At 35.2% G+C, this 23,544-nt stretch overlaps 1 protein-coding gene across 1 annotated transcript in view; it reads left to right on the forward strand.

Moving 5' to 3' along the window:
- Positions 1-23,544, forward strand: part of Dp1 (satellite-binding protein 1 Dp1) — a 286,820-nt gene that overhangs the window by 86,921 nt on the left and 176,355 nt on the right. Inside the window, exons 7-9 of the mRNA XM_090390658.1 lie at positions 17-223; positions 11,600-11,707; positions 18,907-19,090. Of these exons, the coding sequence (XP_090246784.1) occupies positions 17-223; positions 11,600-11,707; positions 18,907-19,090 (499 nt within the window). The remainder of the gene's footprint in view (positions 1-16; positions 224-11,599; positions 11,708-18,906; positions 19,091-23,544) is intronic.

A 23,544-nucleotide genomic window follows, 5' to 3' on the forward strand; every position in this document is an offset into this window, starting at 1 on the left:
TGTTTTATTTTTTAAGCGGAATAAGTGCCAGATGGTTTCAGTAGAAGTTCGAAAAAATCAACACAAGTATATAATTGGACCACGTGGACAAACTCTACAAGAAATTATGGCACAAACAGGTGTATCTGTAGAAATGCCTCCAACTGAAAGCCAATCAGAAACAATTACACTCAGAGGTGAACAGGATAAATTGGGACAAGCCCTAACTTTAGTATATGCAAAGGTAATACTTTTTTTTTATATATCTGAATACTGTGACTCAAGCCAATTCTTTATTCTACCTGATTAATTTTTTATATCTTGAAAAACTTTTATCACATACTAGATAATTTCAGCTAATGATTTAATTTGTTTGTTAGCAGTCTAGATAATTTTTGGAAACCTTTTATGCTCCCATATTCCTTAGGAAATTGGTGTGTGTGTGTGTTCATGACTACAGTTTACAGTTGTACTTCCTGTAGTTAATTAAGAATGTCTCTAAATTTCACAATAATTTCTGTACTCCATGTCTAGGAATTTCATTCTTCTGTATGTTCCAGTTTGAAAAACCACTACATAAGTGCATTTTCACCCTGCCCTGCTTGAACATTAGAAATGCTTCATGAACTTACCACGCATGCAGATTATGTAATGAGAAAGCATTTAATATAAAGCACTTATGTTTCTAGATAAATATCTCATCACATCATCAAAGTGACAGAGCAGGTGGTTATGTGAAGTGAGTAAAAACTATGAGGATTTTTCATTAACTGCATAAATAACAAAAGTGGGTTAAACTCCTAGAATTTTACTAAATTAAACAATATTACTTTGACATGTTTTGTTTTTTTTGGCTACCATCATCTTCAGGAAGGCATAGAAGAAACAAAAAGATCTAAAATGCTTTAAACAGCCATTATTTTACAAGTTGCAAAATATTGAAGTCAATTTGATCATGCATATCATTAAAGCAAATTCATTCATACTGACCAGGTATGCGATTGCTGCCATAACGGAGGTCTTGAATGTTACATACACTGATTAAGGACTTTCAGATGTTATGTAGTATAATTCCTTGACATTCTATTTAATGTGCTGCATGAGCAAATTACCCCTACCTCAGATGACTCTTTGAACAGTCCATTGAAAGTATTTTCCTCTAAGTCATTCATGGAGGCTGCTTGCCAATCTACTGTGTGATCTGCAAGGATGTATACCATGTGTCCACATGGTACACGTGATGTGTTCTTTCTTCTCTCTTATCTTCGTCACCCAGATGCTCTTTTTTTTTTATTACAGATTTCAAATCTGCAGGAACACGGGATCTTCTATATCCCATGGTGTTTGTAAAATGGAAAAAAGGTGTTAAGTGGTTTGAAGGTTGTTCTGATGATGGATTTTAACAATTTGACTGTCTGTCTTGATATGCTGCTCATGTATGGTAAGGAGAGATAGTACCTTTTGTAATTGATTTCCAGATTAGCATGGGATGGTTTGTCAGAAAATGATATTTTCAGTAACTTCTTGTGTGGCCATTTTGGAGGAATTGGTGAAATAGCATTTAATGTTCTTTCATTTTAATTTCATCATCCTTAAGTATATTAAAGTTTATTTATTTATTTATTTTTTTTAAGTTTTGATGATACCTTATTTTCGTTGAGGATGGTGGAAAGAGATTGCATACAAGTACCTACTTGTGTGGATTTGTTTTTCTGTAAACCTCAGACGTTAACCTTCCAGTGTTGTTTTTGTTGATTAGGATGTCCAGGAATGTTAATTTTAATTTACCATATTTTTTCATTTCTGATGTGAACTTGATTGTTGGATGATAGTTCAGGAAATGTAGAATCTTCACTTGGAAGGAAAGATTTTACTACCAAAAATATGGTCTGGCAATGAGCTCACCTTTATCATCTCCCATTTCAAATTTATATGTGCAAAAATTTGAGGAAGATGTCCTAGCTCAGATGATCCTAAAACTGCACGGTTGGTGGAGAGACATAGATGATGTGTTTGTCTTGAAGCACACCCAAAAGGACCATGATGATTAAAGATTGTACATTTCCTGAACAATCACGACTCAAGTTATTGATAAAATTATTTTCTGATAAACTATTCTTGTTAAACCAAAAATCAGTTACAAAGACACTGTAAAGATATTTAAATATATTTACATGATTTTCGTTTATAAATGATATTGTCATCAATTTCCTTATGTACTCTGAATGAGTGTTTAGGCCTCCTATGACAGCACTACATGATTAACACTATATTATTATTAATCTCCTATCAACAAATTTCTTGTAAATTAGTCTATTACTCCTCAGCATTCCAATATTGATATATCTAACATTTTGTTTTTCTAAGGCACTTCTGATCAATCCACCTAGATTTTGGTCTTCTCAGTCTCTTTCTTGCATTCTTGGCATCACCTGTTGACTTGCTAACCTTTCTTTACCCATTCTATTTAAGTGGCCAAACCACCTTAGATTTGCTCTGCAAATCTAAGAGCAAATCTTAGATTTTCTTCTTCTTCTTCTGCAATTGATGCCATATGTTTACTCCCCTAATTTTTCTAAAGAACTCTCATATCTGTTGTCTCTAGTCTTTGATTAAGTACTTTATTTCTACCCAACTCTCAAATCCATAACTTAAAACTGGTTTGAATACTGTCTTGTTTCTGCTAGTTTAGTATTTTGAATAATTTCTTTGTAAGTGTTTGATGTATTGTAAGATATTATTATTAGTTTAGTTAATTAAAAGTAAAATAAAAATGTATAAAAATATCGTTATTATGATTATATATATTAAAAAGATATTCTACTGTAAGAAAAACAATGCAGCAGTACTTGTAGATTTACTATTGACAGATGACTAGCGAGGCTGTTAAACCTAATCGTACCTCAGAGTTTGTCACCGGTGCAATTAATTTTCTGGTTAGCAGCAACAACGATTGGTATTATATAATCAGGAAATCTACAGTCTTTACTTGGAAGGAAAGATTTTTCTACCAAAAATATGGTCTGGCAATGGGCTCACGTTTATCACCTCCTATTTCAAATTTATATATGCAAAAAGTTGACGAAGATGTCCTAGCTCAGATGATCATACCTTCCTAGATCATTGAGATTAAAATGCACACAAATATTTATACTAAGTACATGAAATATTCATCAAGTGGAAAATAAGCTTGATCACACCACTAATATACATGTGCAATCTTCCATACTGAAAGATTTCTCTCTAGTTATTTGTGATATGTAGTTTATGATGTCATTCACACAATTTCAAATGAGAGAATGCAGTGTATGCTCTACTGTGAAGTGAAATGAACAGCACACAAGAAAGAGAATAGAATATTCTCTATTTTGGTTTCGATTGAGTGCTGTATGTTTTAACTGATGTTTATTAATGGTGTTGTGCATTTTTAATAGTATAAACAAGTTGACATTCATTGTTTTTTATTTTTGTGTAGTTATAAAATAGATACATCTCCAAGAAAGTATAAAAATATGTACTCTTTCTCAGCACACATCCATGACTCAAAGACAAATTGCCAATGATTGTCATGTTGGTTTGGGTACTGTTAATGCAATTTTGAAGAAGTTTAGGGAGACAGGTACCTTTTTTATTCTGACAGAAAGGGAAAATATTTGGCAAAAAAAGGAAAATTACACTTAAGATCGTTTACTAGTTAGGAAAAACAAAATGAGTCCAAGATTGTCTGCTATAGACTTAAATAGACTTGGCAACTAGTGAGATTAACATTTCTGACATGACAGTCCATTGAAGATTGTTAGAAGCAGGGGAGGATTGCTACAGACCAAAAAAGAAATGACAGTGGATGAAGGCTATGCAGAAAAAGAGGCTCCAGTGTACAAAAGTATACAAAGATTGGACTGTTGAGAAGTAGAAGAATGCCATATTCTTAGATGAATTAGAGCTATTTTTTTTTGTCTAGGGAGAGTGAGTAGTTTATATTTGCAAATCAGTGGCTGAGAAGACTTCTCCTGCCCACCTTCAACAAGCTTCTAAACAATCCATTATAAAAGTATGATTTCGAGATGCAAAAATAAGAAAAATGTGTTTTATGTTGATAGAGTCTATGCCTAAGAGAATTAATGAATTTATTAGGAATATAGGAACACATATAAATTATTTCATATTGAAAAGAATAACATGTAAGAAAGTTTTAAAGCGAATAAAAGTTGAGCAGCTCTCAGATGTGAACTGTAGACTAAAATACACAAAGATTATTGAAGAAAAAATGAAAGAGTTTGAGAACAGGAATCAAACCTTGGAGATTCAGTGGCAAACTCTGAAGAAAACATTGATTCTGCCAGAGAGGCATGTGGTGAGGTTGTCTGCAAGGATAAAAAAACCAGAACTCCCTGGTGGACACAGGAAGTTAAAGAGGCAGTGAAGGAAAAGAAGAAAGCATATCAAAAGTTCTTGTCAAATAAGTCAGCTTGTGCTCTTAGAGAATACAGAGACAAATGTAAGAAAGCTAAACACTGTGTAAAACTAGGTAAACAAAAGTCATGGAGCACTTTGGTAAGAACATAGAAAGTAAATATGAAGAAGGTGGCAAGATATTCTGGAGATTGTTGAAGAAGCTCAGAAATGGAGGAAACAGTGCTGTAAAAGGAATTAGAGATGATAAAGGTGACATGAAAACAGGAGAAAAAGATATCCTTGAAGTATGGAGAAATTACTTCGAAAAATTGCTAAATGAAACAAGCAGTGATGACAGCACAGTGGTAAAAAAACATTGCCCAGGCATGCAGTCAAGAATACATATCCATACTTGAAGTAGAAAATGCCATCAAAAGCCTGAAATGTGGAAAGGCAGCTGGAGTAGATGATATGCGACTAGAAATGCTCACGTAGTATAAAAGTCTTGCAGTGGCTCCACTGCATAGTTCAGACGGCCTGGACAGAGGAATGAATTCCTGATGATTGGATTAGAGCTCTCATAGTACCCATATATAAAAATGGAAATAAAACTGAATGTGAGAATTACAGAGGTATTTCTCTACTGAATGTTCCTGGTAAGATATATGCAAGTATACTTGAGAAATGGTTGAGAAGAATTGTGGAAGAAAAGCTTGGTGAAAACAAACTAGATTCAGGCCAAATAGAGGCTGTCAGTATCAGATTTTCACTTTACGACAGTTGAGAAATCATGGGAATATAACAAAGATCTGTATTTAAGTTTTGTAGATTTGGAAAAGGCATATGACAAGGTGCCAAGAGAGAAGCTATTCAAAACACTGCAGTTATATGGTGTCAATGGTGCATTATATCAAGCAATATATGTAGTCTTTATTTGAGTTGTAAGTCAGCATTTAGAATTGAAGGAAGTAGAGGAAGGTGCTTTAATGTTAAATCTGGTGTGACAAGGATGTACATTACCTCCTCTGTTATTCATTATCTATATGGATCACATTATGAAGGAAAGTGGTATTAAACCTGATATCAAAGTTGGAGATGTTCATCTCAGCTCTTTGCTTTATGCAGCTTTATTTACTTCTAAATAAATCTGCTACAACTCTGCAAGATTCCCCGACTAAAGTGAATTACTGTTGTAATAGATATGGTATGAAGGTCAGCATTAAAAAGACAGACAATGAAAATCGGCAGAAACAGTGAAAATATTAATTGCATTTTGAATGGAGAACCTATAGAACAAGTAAAACATTTCAGCTACTTGGGCACGAATTTTAGTGAAGATGGTAAATTAAATATGGAAATAGACAACAGAATCAATAAAGCTGGTATAGTAGGAAGTCAATTGAATAAATTTATATGAGATAAGAGAGAAACTAGCCAAAACACTAAATTAGCAGTATACAAGACAGCATTCATTTCAATTTTAACTTATGGATCTGAGAGCTAGGTCAGAAGTAAAACACCTGACCAAAGACTAGAGACTGCAGATATGAGAGTCCTGAGAAAGATTAGGGGCATGAACAGATGGCATCAATAGCAATATCATATTAAAAACTAAGATATTAGGAAAGAACTTGCTATTTCAGGATTCAGGAATGCATTAGCAGAGCTAATCTCAGGTTGTATGGTCACTTAGGCAGAATGGGAGAGGAAAGATTAGCAAAACAAGTGTTCTCTGCCAGGTTGGCAGGAAAAAGACCAAGATTGATACAGTAAAAAGTGCATTAGAAGAAAGAAATATAAGACCTGATAATATTGGAGTCTTGATAGGTAACAGATTGATTTGGAGGAAAATTGTAGATAGGAAGTTAGTAATGATGTAGTTTTTGATGTAGTACTATCATATTTTGTACTCCTCTTGAGGGTATATATCAGCAATTTGATGATGATGATATAAATTAAGTAAAGTTGGAGTTTAATTTTTGTACTTTTCTTTCAAATGTGGGCGTATGAATTAATTTATTCGCTACTGTGTGTATTAATTTATTATTATCACTTTCAGAGACCTCCAGTAAGTCAAGGACTCATTGAGGGAGTTTAAAACTACCAAAACCAGCTGTCATACCTTCTTTTAAATGTACTCACTACTCCTAAAGGCAAACTATTTCACTTACTCACTGCTCTTTGAGAGAGAAACCTAGCTAGAAATCCTTTCTTGACTGCAAAGTAACTTAACTTCCATGGATTGACCCCCTGTTCTCTCTCTCTCTCTCTACCTTAAATATAATGAAAAATTTCATCAGACAATATCCTACAACTCCCATTCAAAAGTTTATAGACCTCTATCATATCATCCCTCTCTCTCTCCTGTTAACCACAGTCTTTAATCCACATACTTGCAATCTGTTCCCATAATCTGTATATAATCTTTGCAACTCTTCTTTGCACCCTTTTCACAGCTTCTTTACCCCCGGAAACCAAATCTGAGCACAGTAATTCAGGTGTGTTGTCATCCAGACCTTATAAAAAGGCAAAATGACTTTCCTTATCCTTGCATGTCAAGGTTCGCTTCAACATTGCAATTATCCTCTGAGTTGTATTTGCAACTTTTGCTACATGACCTTTGAACTTCAAATTTCTATCCACCATTATGCCAAGATCCCTAACCTGATGAGTTTTTTGTAGCATAACCCAACATATTATATTAGCAGACATTGATACTGGAAATCTCATCATGCCAAAGTGCGTAACTTTACATTTACTAGCATTAAACTGATAGCCATTTTTATTTGCCCGCATTTCCAGCCTATGGAAATCATTTTGTGAGTGCTAAATATTGACATCCCTGATTGCCCTACCTATTTTTGCATCATCAGCAAACAGTTGACATCCTCTTAGACCTTCCCTAATGTCATTAATGTATAGATTGAACATCAATAGCCCAAGGAATGAACCCTGAGGAACACCACTGGTCACCTTAAATCTGGCAGATTCACACCAATGTATACCACTTTATAACTGTCTGTCAACCATCTGCTGATCCAAATTAAGAGTTTATACGAGATTGGTTTGAAAAGTTCTCGGCTTAATAATGAAAAAACGAATTTATAATTTCAAAATTATTTTTCAACATAATCTCCCTTAAGACTAATACATTTATTCCAGTGATGCTCCAGTGCCATTATCCCATTCCTGTAGTGGTTCTCAGTAAGATCTGCAAAATACCCCTCTACAGCTGCAATCGCCTCTTGATTCGAAGAAAAACACTGACCAGCGAGGAAGAATTTATTTTGGGAAGAGACAGAAGTCAGAGGGAGCCGAATCTGGGGAATAGGGTGGATGTTCGAACAATTCATAGTGCAGATCCCTTAATTTTCCAGTGGCCAAAACACTTTTGTGGGCAGGTGCATTGTCCTGATGAAAGATGATTTTTTTTCTTCTGCAAACCGGGTCTTTTCTCACAAATTTTTTCATCTAATCTGGTTAAAAGATTGAAATAATATTCCCCCGTTATTGTTTTACCCTTTTCAAGATAATTAATAAACAAAATGCCTTTAGCATCCCAAAACACCAATGCCATGACCTTTCCTGCTGATGGAACCACTTTGTCTTCTTTGTCGCTAAACAACCAGCTTCTGTCCACTTGTTTGAGTGCTGTTTGTATTCTGGTGTGTAATGGTGAATCCAAGTCTCATCCATTGTAATAAATCGACGCACAAAATTCTTGTTATAAAACACTCTAAGCACTGTTCAGAGATTTTCATGCGAGTGCATTTTTGATCTGCTGTGAATAAGTGCGGCACCCATCTTGCGAAAGCTTTTTTGTTTGCAATTCTTCATGCAAAATATATCCTGCACATTCTTTTGAAATGCCTATAGTCTCAGCAATTTCATGCACTTTGACTTGCCAGTCATCCAATACGATATTGTGAACTTGATCAACAATTTCTGGTGTTGTTACACTTTTTTGGACATCCTTCACGTGGATCATCTTCAAGGCTGGTATGGCCATGTTTAAACTCAACAGACCATTTCTTAATTGTTGAAAACAAAGAAGAGTGCCCATAAACTTTTATGAACTTCGTTTGCCGTTAAATCTTCTTTTACAAAGAATTTTATAAACGCAAGATACTCAATTTTATGCATTTCAAGTGATATAGACAACATTTTTGCTTCTGACAGCTATATAAAAACTACTTGATAGAATGACTTGCAATTTCACATGGATGCTTATGACAGATATATCAACTTAGAAAAGAAAATCTTGCCAATGGTGTTGCCTTCTGTGGTAGGGGCCGAGAACTTTTAGGCCACCCTCCTATTCCAATCCGATATTCTCTAGTTTATGCAGCAGTCTTTTGTGTGGTATCCTATCAAATGCCTTAGCAAAATCCAACATTATTATAGTGTATCCATTCCCTTTATCCAACTCAGCTGTAACATTGTTATAAAATATGAGCAAATTGCTGAAACATGACCTTCCTTAGTTTAAACCAATGCTGCTTCTTGCATAGTATAGCTTGTTTGTCTACCCATTTCTGTGTGTGTGTGTTCTTAACAACTTCTCTAAAATCTTGACCACACACCAGAGATGCTCATAGGTTGGTAGTTAGACACATCAGCTTTACCACCACCTACTACAATGGAACTATCATACATTATTTCCATGCCTGTGATATCATTCCTGAGCTGAGACTCATGTTATATAAACATGTGAAAGGCCTAGCCAATTCAGCTGAACATTCCTTTAGCAAACATGCTGATATTCCATCTGTCCCTATCGACAAATTCTTATCCAAGTTATACAACAGTTCTTCAATCTCATTTTCATGTACCTCTAACACCCTTCATCATATATATATATATATATATATATATATATATATAGAGAGAGAGAGAGAGAGAGAGAGAGAGAGAGGAGTTAGTAAAAAAAATTGAATGGATGTAAAAAGAAAAGGGGAGAGCTGTGAATGATTCTTTTTAAGAAATATAAGGTATGAGTTTGTTTGTTTTTTTGTGGATTCCTTATTATTCAAGTTCCTATTGAGAAGTTAATATATATTCATTGCTGTTATTTTTGATTAAAGATAGAAAGCTATTCACTGTGTTTATTGGCCTGGAAGCTGTCAAGTAGCAATGCAGGAACATTCTAAAATAGTTGTATTCTGTTTGATTGCTGGATAGGACAGCTGAGAATTTCATGAGGTAAACTGTTAATGCTTGGTACCTGTTTTAAATAGAAACTAAATATGCTTGAAGTAAGACATATGTTGAAGATACAGGTATTAGTTATTTTCTTGTGTGATTGTGCACAAGGAAATTTGTTGCTGCTGTTTCCCTTAGAGAACTTAAGAACCCTTCCAGCAATATCAAGAGACCCATTCCATACCAACAGAACATTCTCCACACCATGACACCACCTCCAGAACCTTGAATTGTGTTTCCAAGGCAAGGAGAACATGTTTTGACTTTACAGAACAAGATTTGCCAAGTTTTTTGTTATGTCTGTTTGAGTCTCTGACTGAAATATAACTTTTGCTTTTTGCAGATATTTTGTGTTTAATGCCAAAGACCAATACTTTAAGGTTATGAATGTGAGTGTAAGAGTTACTAATTATTTTTTAATGCAATATACTATTTATTTCTATATATTGAATTCATATATGTAGATATATATATATATATGAATTCAATCTATAGAAAAAAATAGTATATTGTATTATATAAGCGTGCATGTTCATGCACACACACTCTCTCTCTCTCTCTCTCTTTTAATCATGTCATGCTTATTGAAACTACTTTTGAACAATTATTGCACGATTGACAGTAGCAATCTCATCCATGAAACAACCATCATCTGGATAAAAAGTCAACATTGCAGATGGACTTGATCAGCAACAATGGTCACACATTCATTGGAAGACACCTGACCCTTCCAGCAATATCAAGAGACCCATTCCATACCAACAGAACATTCTCCACACCATGACACCACCTCCAGAACCTTGAATTGTGTTTCCAAGGCAAGCTGGTTTGTTGCTCCATGGGACTCCTGCCAGACTCTGTCTACCATTGGTACAGAACAAGGTATACTGTGACTCATTGGACCACGACTTTTTTTCCAGTGTTTAGTCATGGTGTTCCTGACACTACCATAGATGAACTTTCTGGTTCTTTGCAGAAATCTGTGTTTTCCATATAGGCATGTGACTGCCAATTCCGATTCTCTTCAATTCCCTGCCATAGTTTGGCGAGATAATGGTCGTGAATAGACTTCATTAAATTCTTCAGTCAATTGCTGCACAGGAAGTTCTGTGCAGCAATTGACTGTCTGTACAAGCCTTCTCAGATGATGGTGATCTTATTCCTGACAGACTGTTTTTGGACCACAGTTATGCCTCTTAGACAATCAATGTAGGTTATTTTTGCCCTGAGTAAACAACAAGGATCTCACTTTTTGAGAAACCAGTCAGCTCTGTTGTTTTCAAAATCATGGCTCCAGCCAGAAGGGTACCCACAATTAGTCATTTATTGAACTCCAAAAGATGCTTTATTTTTCCTATTGTGATCAACACTTGATTATTACTGATCAGTAGCATTCTTAAATAGTTGCCTAGAACATGTGATGCACATGACCAAATGGTTTTGCAGCACTGTGCAAGTCACATTTACATGTATCTGTATAAAGGTTTCTAATTCAGTTGCTGATATGTGTAGATATCTACTAATGAGTGCAGAATGAGAAAGTGAGGTTGGACATTTGGTCATAAGTCATAGTTGGTTCTAGCATTCCTGTAGTCTATCAAGGTCTCCTCCCAGATATCTAGCTTTGACCCTTAAGTGATCCTGTATTATTATACTTTCTGTAACATTAAAAAAAAAAAAAAATGGATTACTAGAATTTGTGTTAAAAGACATAGATTGGATAAGAGTAAATATTTTAATATTTGTGGATATTTATATGTAAAGAAAATAAGGTGGAATGAACATAGTCACCCTTCAGATAAATATAATGTTTTATGAAAAAATTTTAAAATTTTTCATTAAACATTAATATAGCTAAAATATAGCTTTTAATGGTACTTTAACTGCATTTCAGGTATGCACTTCTATTTTTATTTTATTTTCACCATTTTTTGTTTTATATTTTAATTTGGTCATTTAAAAGGTCTGTTCAAAGCAATCACTATAATTTTCTTCTGTTATTTAAGAATTTTATTTCTTTCAGGCTAACAGCATAAAAATACGTGAACTTGATGCTCCTAGCTGGTTACACAAATTTATTATTGGTCGAAAGGGAGCCAATATTAGGCAAATAACACAAGATCTGACTAAAGTAAGTATGCATGAAAGTAATGAATGATCAAACAGATTATCTTCCTTTTTTAAAATAAATAAAAAGTCTGACAATGTACTGGGGTTGTAAGCATATGAGCTTTTATTTTTCTCTGCATATATTTAGAAAAAAATATTGGTATGGCAGATCATTGATAATCCTGGAGAGCTTTTTTTTAAATATAGAGACTTCCTGGCATATGCCCTGTGGGTGGGGGTGAAGACACACAATCACGATTTTATTAGTTTCCCCATCACTAGTTTTCTTCCATCTTGTTCTTTTATTTATTAAATCTCTAATTTTTAAAAAAATCGAACAGTATTGAGAAGAACTGCTTTTAAAACTAATTGCAAATCCTTACTGTATGATTAGAACTTCTAAAGAAATCCCTTAAATTAGAACTTCTAAAGAAAGAAAAGAAAAATAAATATCACCAAAACTAAATTCATGGTCATAAGTAAGAAACCAATTCTTAATTTAGCACTTTCTTTAAATAGGAAACAAATAGAAAGAGTGGCAAAGTTTAAACATCTCGGATGCTGGTTAAATGAAGATTGCAATCCAGAAATGGAAATAAAAGTTAGAATTGAAATGGCAAGAAAAAATTTTCTCTTGATGAAATCAACACTGTGTAACCGCAGTTTAAACTTAGAGCTTAGAGTACGCATGGTTAAATGCTATGTATGGTCTGTACTGCTGTACGGTGCAGAAACTTGGACCTTAAAAACAACATCAATAAAAAGACTTGAAGCCTTTGAGATGTGGTTATACAGACGAATGTTAAAAATCCCATGGACAGCCAAAACGTCCAATCAGGAAGTACTAGAACAAATGGGGAAATCACGTGAACTTTTAGATACCATAAAAAGAAGGAAAACCGCATATCTTGGTCACCTACTTCGTAATGAAAAATATAAGATACTTCAACTGATTATAAAAGGAAAGATAAATGGAAGAAGAGGACAAGGAAGACGAAGAAAATCTTGGCTGGCAGACAGTGACTGGTATGAACTCTGAGAGACTGCTCAGAGTAGCTGAGAATCGCTCAAAATTTGCCAAGGTGGTCGCCGACCTCTGATAGGAGATGGCACTCAAAGAAGAAGAAAGAAATCCCTAATTGTCTCTACAGTAGTCTCCCCTTATCTGTAGTGGGGAATACATTTCAAGACCCCACACACACACACAGATAGTACCGAATCCTATATATATGTAGAAAGTATTTTACCTTGGGTATAATAAATGTTAAAGATACCAAGCTATTTTTAACCTGGTTTTACTCCATTTCCCAAGTAAGCAAACAGACAAACTACTTGTTTTACTCCGTTTCCCAAGTAAGCAAACAGACAAACAAGTCAGGTTTGCGCCTGCAAGTGTTGCAAGTCTAGCTGACCCTGCATGTAGTGCAAGACCAAGCCAACTCATGGTAAAAGTAGAATAAGCTCTGATCACTAATCTTAATATTTACCCTTAATGCAAAGCACATCTCCTGGAGGAGATGTATGATGTTTTGTATTAAAGGCAAGGGGCCACTACCCAGACCTTTATCCCACTGGTTTCGACCTTTATTGAGGTCTCATCAGTGGGAGCCAGGCTAGAAATACCAAGATTTTAGTAATACAGAGCTTATAAGTATTTTACCAGAACAAGTTACCATAAGGTGTTTTAACCTTATTAAATAAAAATCTCAGGAGGAGATATAAATGTAGAAAGTATTTTACCTTGGGTATATAAATGTTAAAGATACCAAGCTATTTTAAACCTGGTTTTACTCCATTTCCCAAGTAAGCAAACAGACAAACAAGTCAAGTTTGCGCCTGCAAGTGTTGCAAGTCTAGCTGACCCTGCATGTAGTGCAAGACCATTAAGGGTAAATATTAAGATTAGTGATCAGAGCTTATTCTACTTTTACCATGAGTTGCCTTGGTCTTACACTACATGCAGAGTCAGCTAGACTTGCAACATTTGCAGGTGCAAACTTGACTTGTTTGTCTGTTTGCTTACTTGGGAAATGGAGTAAAACCAGGTTTAAAATAGCTTGGTATCTTTAACATTTATATACCCAAGGTAAAATACTTTCTACATATATATATATATATATTATGTTTTTTCCTATATATACATACTTACCTAAGATAAAGTTTACTTTGTCTTAGCATACCTTTTTTTTTCTTTCCTTATGAAGCCAAGAACTTTCACCTTCCCCTTAAAGGAAGCACTTTACAGCTTCTCTTTGGTATATCTGAATTGCTAGCATCACTATTTTTGCACTTTGGGACCATTATTAAGTAAAATAAGGATTACTTGTATACAAGCATTGCCATTCCACGAAAGTCGATGAATTTTCCGTTTAATATTTTTGGACCAAAGTTGAGATCACAGATAACTGAAACTGCGGAAATCAAAGCCACTGATAAGGGGAGGAAGACTACTGTACTTAACCATTATCTGCTAATCTTTAATCTTCCATTTGTTGGATACTCTTTCACATAAGATTAGATGAAAGATATCGGTATTTACATAAAAGTGGCTATAGGTCTGAAAGGCTATTTTAGAATCAGCATCACCTGTGAAGCATTTTTTCCCCACCTCAACAAGTATAGTGTACTAATTTGTCAAAGACTTGGGAGATTTCAGTCATTGCAGAATCATGTTAACATGAACCTCTCTGAATTAATTGTTATATAATCTGGCCCCCTGAGGAACATCTTTTTTAGGATATCAGTCTTGGGTTGACTTTTATATACAGGGTGTCCCTGAATTCGTGGCCCAAACGTGACATGGTAGTACACACCGAAACCACCAATATTCGTCATAGAATATGCAGTGAGGAGTCGGAAATGAAGACAGACACAGGTTTCCAGAGTGACATTTATTGGAGATCATTACAACAAATGCTCAAACATCTGCCCACCAACGTTGATACACGCGGCACAATGGCGGAGTGGTGATTTGCTTACCTGCTCGTAAACACCGGGCTTGTCGTGCACATCGCTGGCTGTGACGGATAGTTGGGCTACCAGATCCTCCACAGACTGCACGGGCATCTCGTACATGACACTCTTCAAATGTCCCCACAGAAAGAAATCGAGACAAGAAAGATCTGGAGGGCCACGGGATGGGACCACCGCGTCCAATCCATCAGTTTCAAATGTGGCATTAAGATGCTGACACACGTCCATGCTGAAATGGGCAGGTGCCCCATCGTGCTGGAACCACACATGGGAGTAGATGGTGACTTGAACATCCTGAAGCAATTCTTGCAAAACCTGTTGCAGAAAAATATGGTGCGTTCGCCCATTGAGGCGGTCCAATTAAGTAGTCATGCATGATTCCTGCTCAGACATTGACACCGAACCATTGCTGGTTTGCCACCCACAAATGCGCAATATGGACATTGACTATGCCTTCATGTGAGAAAGTTGATTCATCTCTAAAGAACACATGAGCGGGGAAATCAGGCTGTTCGACACTTTGATGCAGGAATCACAGGGCAAAATCCATGTGCAGGGGAATAATCAACAGCTGTCAACACCTGCACTCGCTGCAAGTGATAGGGATGAAGCCCCTTCTTCATGCAGTACTCGCCAGACGCTGTTCCGATGCACACTCAGGCTCCGGGCAGCAGATCGCTTGTTTGTACCTGGGTTATCTGTCACCGTACACAGGATATCCTCGCTCATAGCAAAACACATCTCCTTGCAGATATGTCTAATGTTATGCATTAAGGGAAGGGCCACTACCCAGACCAGTTTCGACCTTTATTGAGGTCTCTTCAGTGGGAGCCAGGCCCAAGTGGAGATACCAGACAGAAGCATTAGCCGGTCATCTCTACCTATAGGAGTTGCCAAATGGTGTGCCACCCTTTTTTAATAAATTACTCTAGATTTAGAGAAAGATGTTGAAAATTTATTTTTTCACTTGGTTAGAGTATAATAAAATTAGTTTAATCCTTTATCCAAGTGTGAGCAAACAAAGTTTGTGCCTGAAAGTATCTTCAGGACTGGGGTAAGGTGGTACAACACCAGGTCAACTCGTTGCAAAGGTGGAGCAAGCTACCAACACTCCTATCTCAGTATCTCCTATAATGCAAAACACATCTCCTTGCGGATATGCCTAATGTTATGCATTAAGGGAAGGGCCACTACCCAGACTAGTTTCGACCTTTATTGAGGTCTCTAAAAGTTGAGCAGTTCTCCGATGTGAACTGTAGACTAAAATACACAAAGATTAATGAAGAAAAAATGAAAGAGTTTGACAACAGGAATCAAACCTTGGAGATTCAGTGGCAAGCCTTGAAGAAAGCCCTGATTGATTCAGCTAGAGAGGCATGTGGTGAAGTTGTCTGCAAGGATAGAAAAATTGAACTTCATGGTGGACACAAGAAGTTAAAGAGGCAGTGAAGGAAAAGAAGAAAGCATATCAAAAGTTCCTGTCAAATAAGTCAGCTTGTGCTCTTAGAGAATACAGAGACAAACACAAGAATGCTAAACACTGTGTAAAACTAGCTATACAAAAGTCATGGGAGGACTTTGGCAAGAATATAGAAAATAAATATCAGGAAGGTGGGAAAATATTCTGGAGGTTGTTCAAGAAGCTTAGGAATGGAGGAAAGAGTGCTGTAAAAGGAGTTAGAGATGATAAAGGTGACATGAAAATGGGAGTAAAAGATATCCTTGAAGTATGAAGTACTTCAAGGAACTTTGAAAAACTGCTAAATGAAATGAGCAGTGATGACAGCACAGGGGTAAAAAACACTGACCAGGCATGCAGTCAGGAATACATATCCATACTTGAAGTAGAAAAGCCATCAAAGGCTTGAAATCTGTAAAGGCAGCAGGGGTAGATGATATTCGATCAGAAATGCTGAAGTATGGTGATATAAGAGTCTTACAGTGGCTGCACTGCATATTTCAGCAAGCCTGGACAGAGGGACGAATTCCTGATGATTGGAGTAGAGCTCTCATAGTACTCATATATAAAAAGGGAAATAAAACTGAATGTGAGAATTACAGAGGTATTTCCCTACTGAGTGTTCCTGGCAAGATCTATGCAAGTATACTTACGAAACGGTTGAGAAGAATTGTGGAAGAAAAGCTTGGTGAAGAACAAGCTGGATTCAGGCCAAATAGACGCTGTCAGGATCAGATCTTCACTTTATGACAAATAGTTGGGAACGCATCGGAATATAACAAAGATCTGTATTTAAGTTTTGTCGATTTGGAAAAGGCATATGACAAGGTGCCAAGAGAGAAGCTATTCAATACGCTGCAGTTATATGGTGTCAATGGGGCATTATATCAAGCAATACTTAGTCTTTATTTGAGTTGTAAGTCAGCAGTTAGAATTGAAGGAAGTACAGGAAGATGGTTTAATGTTAAATCTGGTGTGAGACAAGGATGTACATTATCCTCTCTGTTATTCATTATCTATATGGATCACAATTTGAAGGAAAGTGGTATTAAACATGATATCAAAATTGGAGATGTTAAGGTCAGCTCTTTGCTTTATGCGGATGATGTTATGCTTCTAAATAAATCCATTACAAGTCTGCAAGATTCTCTGACTAAATTGAATAACTCTTGTAATAGATATGGTATGAAGGTCAGCATTAAAAAGACAAAGACAATGAAAATAGGCAGAATCATTGAAAATGTCAACTGTGTTGTGAATGGAGAACCTGTGGAACAAGTAAAACATTTCAGCTACTTAGGCACGATTTTTACTGAAGATGGTAAATTAAATATGGAAATAGACAACAGAATGAACAAAGCTGGTATGGTAGGCAGTCAATTGAATAAATTCATATGGAATAAGAGAGAAATTAGTCAGAACACTAAATTAGCTGTATACAAAACAGTGTTCAAATCAGTTTTAACTTATGGATCTGAGAGCTGGGTCAGAAGTAAAACACTTGACCAAAGACTAGAGACCGCAGATATGAGATTCCTGCGAAAGATTATAGGCGTGAACAGAGTGCATCAATGGCAATATCATATTAAAAGTGAGGATATTAGGAAAGAACTTGACATTGATAGCATCCAGGAATGCATTAGCAGAACTAATCTTAGGTGGTATGGTCACTTAAACAGAATGGGCAAAGAAAAATTAGCAAAACAAGTGTTCTCTGCTAGGCTGGCCGCAAAACGACACAGAGGAAGACCAAGATATAGGTGGATTGATAGGGTACAAAGTGCTTAGACGATAGAAATATAATATCTGATAATGTTGGAGTCTTGACAAGTAACAGACTGATTTGGAGGAAAATTGTAGATAGGAAGTTAGTAATGATGTAATTTTTTTCATGTAGTACTATCATATCCTGTACACCCCTGGAAGGTACATGGCAGGAATTTGATGATGATGAAAATGGATATCAAGTTTTTAATGCTTTTGCTTTATATATCTGGGAGTTGATTCAGAGTAATGCAGCAATTCATATGATGTTTTTTTTTTCTTCTAAAAATCGTACTTTAAAAAAAAAAAAACTTAAAATAGTTTCTTAAAAAACAAAACAAAACTAGCAGTTAATTTCATTACAAAGAAAATTGTAGTAATGTGTTTTATTGCCTCATCCCTGGGATGTATTCTCTGCCAAAATGATTGAAGAATGAGCAAACCAGCCAAAGCTTCTCATTCTTCACTCATTTTTCATCTTTTTTATTTTTTTTTTTTATAAATAAGCAGAAAATATGACTCTGTTCGGTAACCTCTCATTGCTAACACTGTCATTGTTACTGGCATTACCAGAAATAGTGGTAATACTATTTGCATTATTTCCACCTCCATGATAGTCACAGTGTCACTTGTAACAGTTAAATAGCTCCTTTGTTGTCAATACTAGCATCATTATCAGTGGTAATAATTCAGGACTAAGTTCTTATAGGGAACTGGTGCAGTCCTCTTCAAGGGGGCTGCACCAATTCCATGGACTTATCCTTGCCATAAATGAATGTTCACATCTCTAGTTCAAAATTTAAATTCCATGAGCTAATCCTATAAGGTTATCCTATAATCCAGGTCTCATGGATATATCGGCATTCATCAAGCTTGGCCAGAGATTGTAAGAGGTTTCTTTTCATGCACACAAAAGGGGTTGTGTTAAATGCTTTAATGTTCTGAAAATTAAAAAAAAAAAATTATGCTTTTCTTAAGACCATTAAATGGGATAATGAAGATGTAATTTTATCATTACTATGTAGGTTCATGTTGAATTTAATAATGATCAAGACAAAATTAAGGTTGAAGGTCCACCAGAAGAAGTAAATAAAGCCTATGATGCTCTTGAGAATATGATTGAAGATCTACAATCACGCATTGTTCATGAAGAAATATCCATTGATCCTCAGTATCATAGGCATATTATTGGCAAAAATGGAACGAATAGTAAGTTATGTTCCTATGAGTGTTTTTTTTACATATATTCAGTTTCTTTTTTTTTTTTTAACTAGTATTTAAAAAAAAAAAAAAAAAGAAGTGTTATGATAGAAAGTTGATCGATCATTTATAAATAAGTAAAAAGTTTTATTTACCATTTTGGAAAGATGTTTTGTTACAATAACAACAGTGGATTGTTCGCTGAATTCAAAATGTTATCTTTCAACACTAACTCGGGAATCTTTCTGGAAAAATAAAACTGACCTTAGTTGAGGGATAGTTTGGCAGAGGCAAAATTTCATATATTAGATTTATTACAAATTTTCAAAAAGAATATTTTTACAAATATCATCATCAAATTCCTGACATGTACTCTCAAGGGGTTTACAGGATATGATAGTACTACATGAAAAATTTACATCATTACTAACTTCCTATCTACAATTTTCCTCCAAATCAGTCTGTTACTTGTCAAGACTCCAATATTATCAGATATTATGTTTCTATCGTCTAAGGCACTTTGTACCGTATCAATCCACCTATATCTTGGTCTTCCTCTGGGTCTTTTTCCCGCCAACCTAGCAAAGAACACTTGTTTTGCTAATCTTTCCTCACCCACTCTGTTTAAGTGACCATACCACCTGAGATTAGCTCTGCTAACACATTCCTGGATGCTGACAATGTCAAGTTCTTTCCTAATATCCTCATTTTTAATATGATATTGCCATTGATGCCATCTGTTCATGCCTCGAATCTTTCTCAGGACTCTCATATCTGTGGTCTCTAATCTTTGGTCAAGTGTTTTACTTCTGACCCAGCTCTCAGATCCATAAGTTAAAACTGGTTTGAACACTGTCTTGTATACAGCTAATTTAGTCTTCCGACTAATTTCTCTCTTACTCCATATGAATTTATTCAGTTGACTGCCTACCATACCAGCTTTGTTGATTCTGTTGTCTATTTCCATATTTAATTTCCATCTTCAGTAAAAATCGTGCCTAAGTAGCTGAAATGTTTTACTTGTTCTACAGGTTCCCTGTTCACAACACAGTTGACATTTTCAATGTCTTTGTCTTTTTAATGCTGACCTTCATCTCCAATTCTGATATCGTGTTTAATACCACTTTCCTTCATAATGTGATCCATATAGATAATGAATAACAGCAGGGATAATGTACATCCTTGTTTCACCACCAGATTTAACATTAAACCATCTTCCTGTACTTTCTTCAATTCTAACTGCTGACTTACAACTCAAATAAAGACTAAGTATTGCTTGATATAATGCCCCATTGACACCATATAACTGTAGCGTATTGAATAGCTTCTCTCTTGGCACCTTGTCATATGCCTTTTCCAGATCTACAAAACTTAAATACAGATCTTTGTTATATTCCATGCTTTCTCAACTATTTGTCGTAAAGTGAAGATCTGATCCTGACAGCGTCTATTTGGTCTGAATCCAGCTTGTTCTTTACCAAGCTTTTCTTCCACAATTCTTCTCAACCGTTTCTCAAGTATACTTGCATAGATCTTGCCAGGAACACTCAGTAGGGAGATATCTCTGTAATTCCACAATATTGAGTCTAGTATTAAAATTGTTTCCTTAAATTGAATTATCACATTTCATTCATTTGAATATATAAAACTCGATATTCCCAGGTAACACATGCATTAACGTCTTGGACATATGCAGTTTTTTTTTTTTTTTTTTTAGCCTTTGCATGTATGATTGCATATCTGCAGTCATTTATCTAATAAGTACAATTAGCTCTCACTGTAGTAAACATCATTTTAATGATAACAAACTATTGAAAAGTCCTGATAAAAGTCCAGTACGTGCAATATTATTATGAATGCTCCTTCATGGAGTCCAAGGACTCGTTGAGGGAGGGCTAATTTAGACCTCATACTTAGCATATCTCTCCTTGAAAGCATTCACTAATAATGCATCCACAACATCCAACAGTAGGTTATTCCATACATTTTCTATATGCTGCAAGAACAACCTGGACCTTATATGCTTTCTAACAGTATCCCTAGCTAGCTTCCAATAAAGATGACCCTAAGTTATATCTAAACCATTCCACGAGCTGCAAAATTTCACTTGTCTTTATACTGTAAATTCCTCTTACTAATGTATATGTTTCTGTCATATTTATTCTCCTCTGTCTGTTCCTCAATCTGTGAAGACTACATTTCCTCAATGTCTTATATGCATAATCCATAAGCCCAGTTATTATTTTTACTCATGACAGAATCTTTACAGCTATCTCCCTATTTTTTGGAACTCAGGTGAGCCATATCTATGCAGAGATATCCAGATGTGGTCTTATCAAACCCTTGTAAAGTGGAAGAGTAACTTCATTAATCTTACACTTGAGTGTTTTACTTTAACAGTGCTGTTTTCTGATGTAATAACTAAGCTGCCTTAGCATTTTGACTCCTAAACTTTTAACTCATTGTCCACAATTAAGTTTCCGGCTTTATTGGCAACTTTAATTAAATTTCTACTGGTAGTTTATATGAATACACTGCAAGCAGAGTATTAATATAATAATAATCTGCTTCTGGTGCTCTCCATCTAAAATACACATCCTCTGACTTGGAAGCAACACATTTGCCTACATAATAAATCTGTTCAAATTAGCCTGTAGGGATTGCATATCAGCTACTTTTCTTATCATGTTGTCTGTCATTACAGCAGATAACTGAATATCACCCCCCCCCCCCCAATATCATTAATATACAAGTTAAACAATGGCTTAGGTACAGAACCCTGTGGCACACCACTGGTTATGCTTCTCCTCAAAGACTCAGTACCAGTCACTTTCTGACCTGTCAGTCAGCCACTTTCCAATCCATCTGAGAAGTTTATTTTGCAAACTCATCTCTTTGAGTTTGTACGAGGGTGGTCTGAAAAGTTTCAGACCACCCTTATATACAGCATGCCAGGCTGAATGTTTTTAGTTACATTTTATTTGTAAAATTAGTTTTGTGAACTATCTTAATGTCACAGAAAATCCTAAGTGCAATTCTGATTTCAAATTATATATCTTTTGCTTTATATAAATATGTTAGTTTCTGAACCCAATGACTGCATTATGAACAAGTGTGACCACATTTTCTGCTACCAAAAATTTAAAATAGATTAGAACAATGCATTTAATTAGATACTTTGAGAGTACAATAAAACTGTTTTGCTTGCCTATATGCAGTATAGCTGTGGAATGGAGTTATTGTTCATTATTGAAGGTCATTTTCATACCAGTTGTCAAATTATACTGAATACAGTTCACAGATTTATCTCTATATTGTATTTAGTGATGAAATAAAGCTGCTTTTTTTTTTCCCTTGTGTCTGTTGGAGAGGGTATGTTTTTCACTATACAGGGACATTTTCATTTCAGTCTTCTGAAAGAATAGGCATAATGAGTAAAAATTTATTTATTCCTGTGAATAAAAATGAATCTTATTTTTGCTCATTATGCCTATTCTTTCAGAAGGCTGAAATGAAAATGTCCCTGTATAGTGAAAAACATACCCTCTCCAACATCTGGTGATCTTTAACAAAATATTAGAACAGTCATAATTTACAAATTATAAAACAATGTAATAATTGCAAGTTTTTAAAATAAAATGTATAAAAAGAGAAATTGTGTATATATTACTAGGTAAAGGAATGCATACACTGATCACAACAATCAGTACTGAATAAAAGAAAATTCTTAGAAAACAAAGTGAAATAAACACACAATTTATACAAGATGATTTGCTCACTTAGCACTCCATCAATATACAAATATTCATGCAGTGCCTAGATAAATCATCTGAGTGACATTTTTAGATCAATGAATTAGCCTCTCCCTATAGCCTAAGCTACCAATGTATACAGGTACTTTTTGTTATTGGTTAGTTATATTTTGCAAAAAATCTCCTTCTCTCTCCTCATAAGCTTTCTCTCTCTCTCTCCCAATTATGCCCATCATAAATGTGAGCATGCATATCTAGAGATTACAGGATCATATGTTTGCTCCACCAAAGCAAACTTATTGGATAGATGAATATAATATTCCAACCATAAATTATTAGTAATGTATTTGCCTCTAATGAAGGTATATTTCTATTCATGCCTATTCTTTTCCTCCCATATGTTTTACCTCATTTTCGAATGGCTCACATCTCATTGTTTTTTCACATATTTACAACTTTTGGTAATTTAAATATACCAACTACAGGATTATTCTATAGCTGGTATATTTATAGGTTTCTCTTTAATTATTGGTTTCTAATATATCCTGCAATAAACACATTTCTCTTCTCCCAAATACAGTTTTGGACTCAACTGAAGAATGCCACAATTTTGACATGTCTGCCAATATGCAAATAGGAAGAAGAAAAAAGAAACGTCATGTCTCACTGCAAAGTACATTCTGAGAAGTTTCATCCTGACCTGGTGTGAAC

Source organism: Typopeltis vanoorti, chromosome 3 (assembly GCF_054136105.1).
Source record: "Typopeltis vanoorti isolate ZY-2024b chromosome 3, IOZ_Tvanoo_1.0, whole genome shotgun sequence".
Lineage (NCBI taxonomy): Eukaryota > Metazoa > Arthropoda > Arachnida > Uropygi > Thelyphonidae > Typopeltis > Typopeltis vanoorti.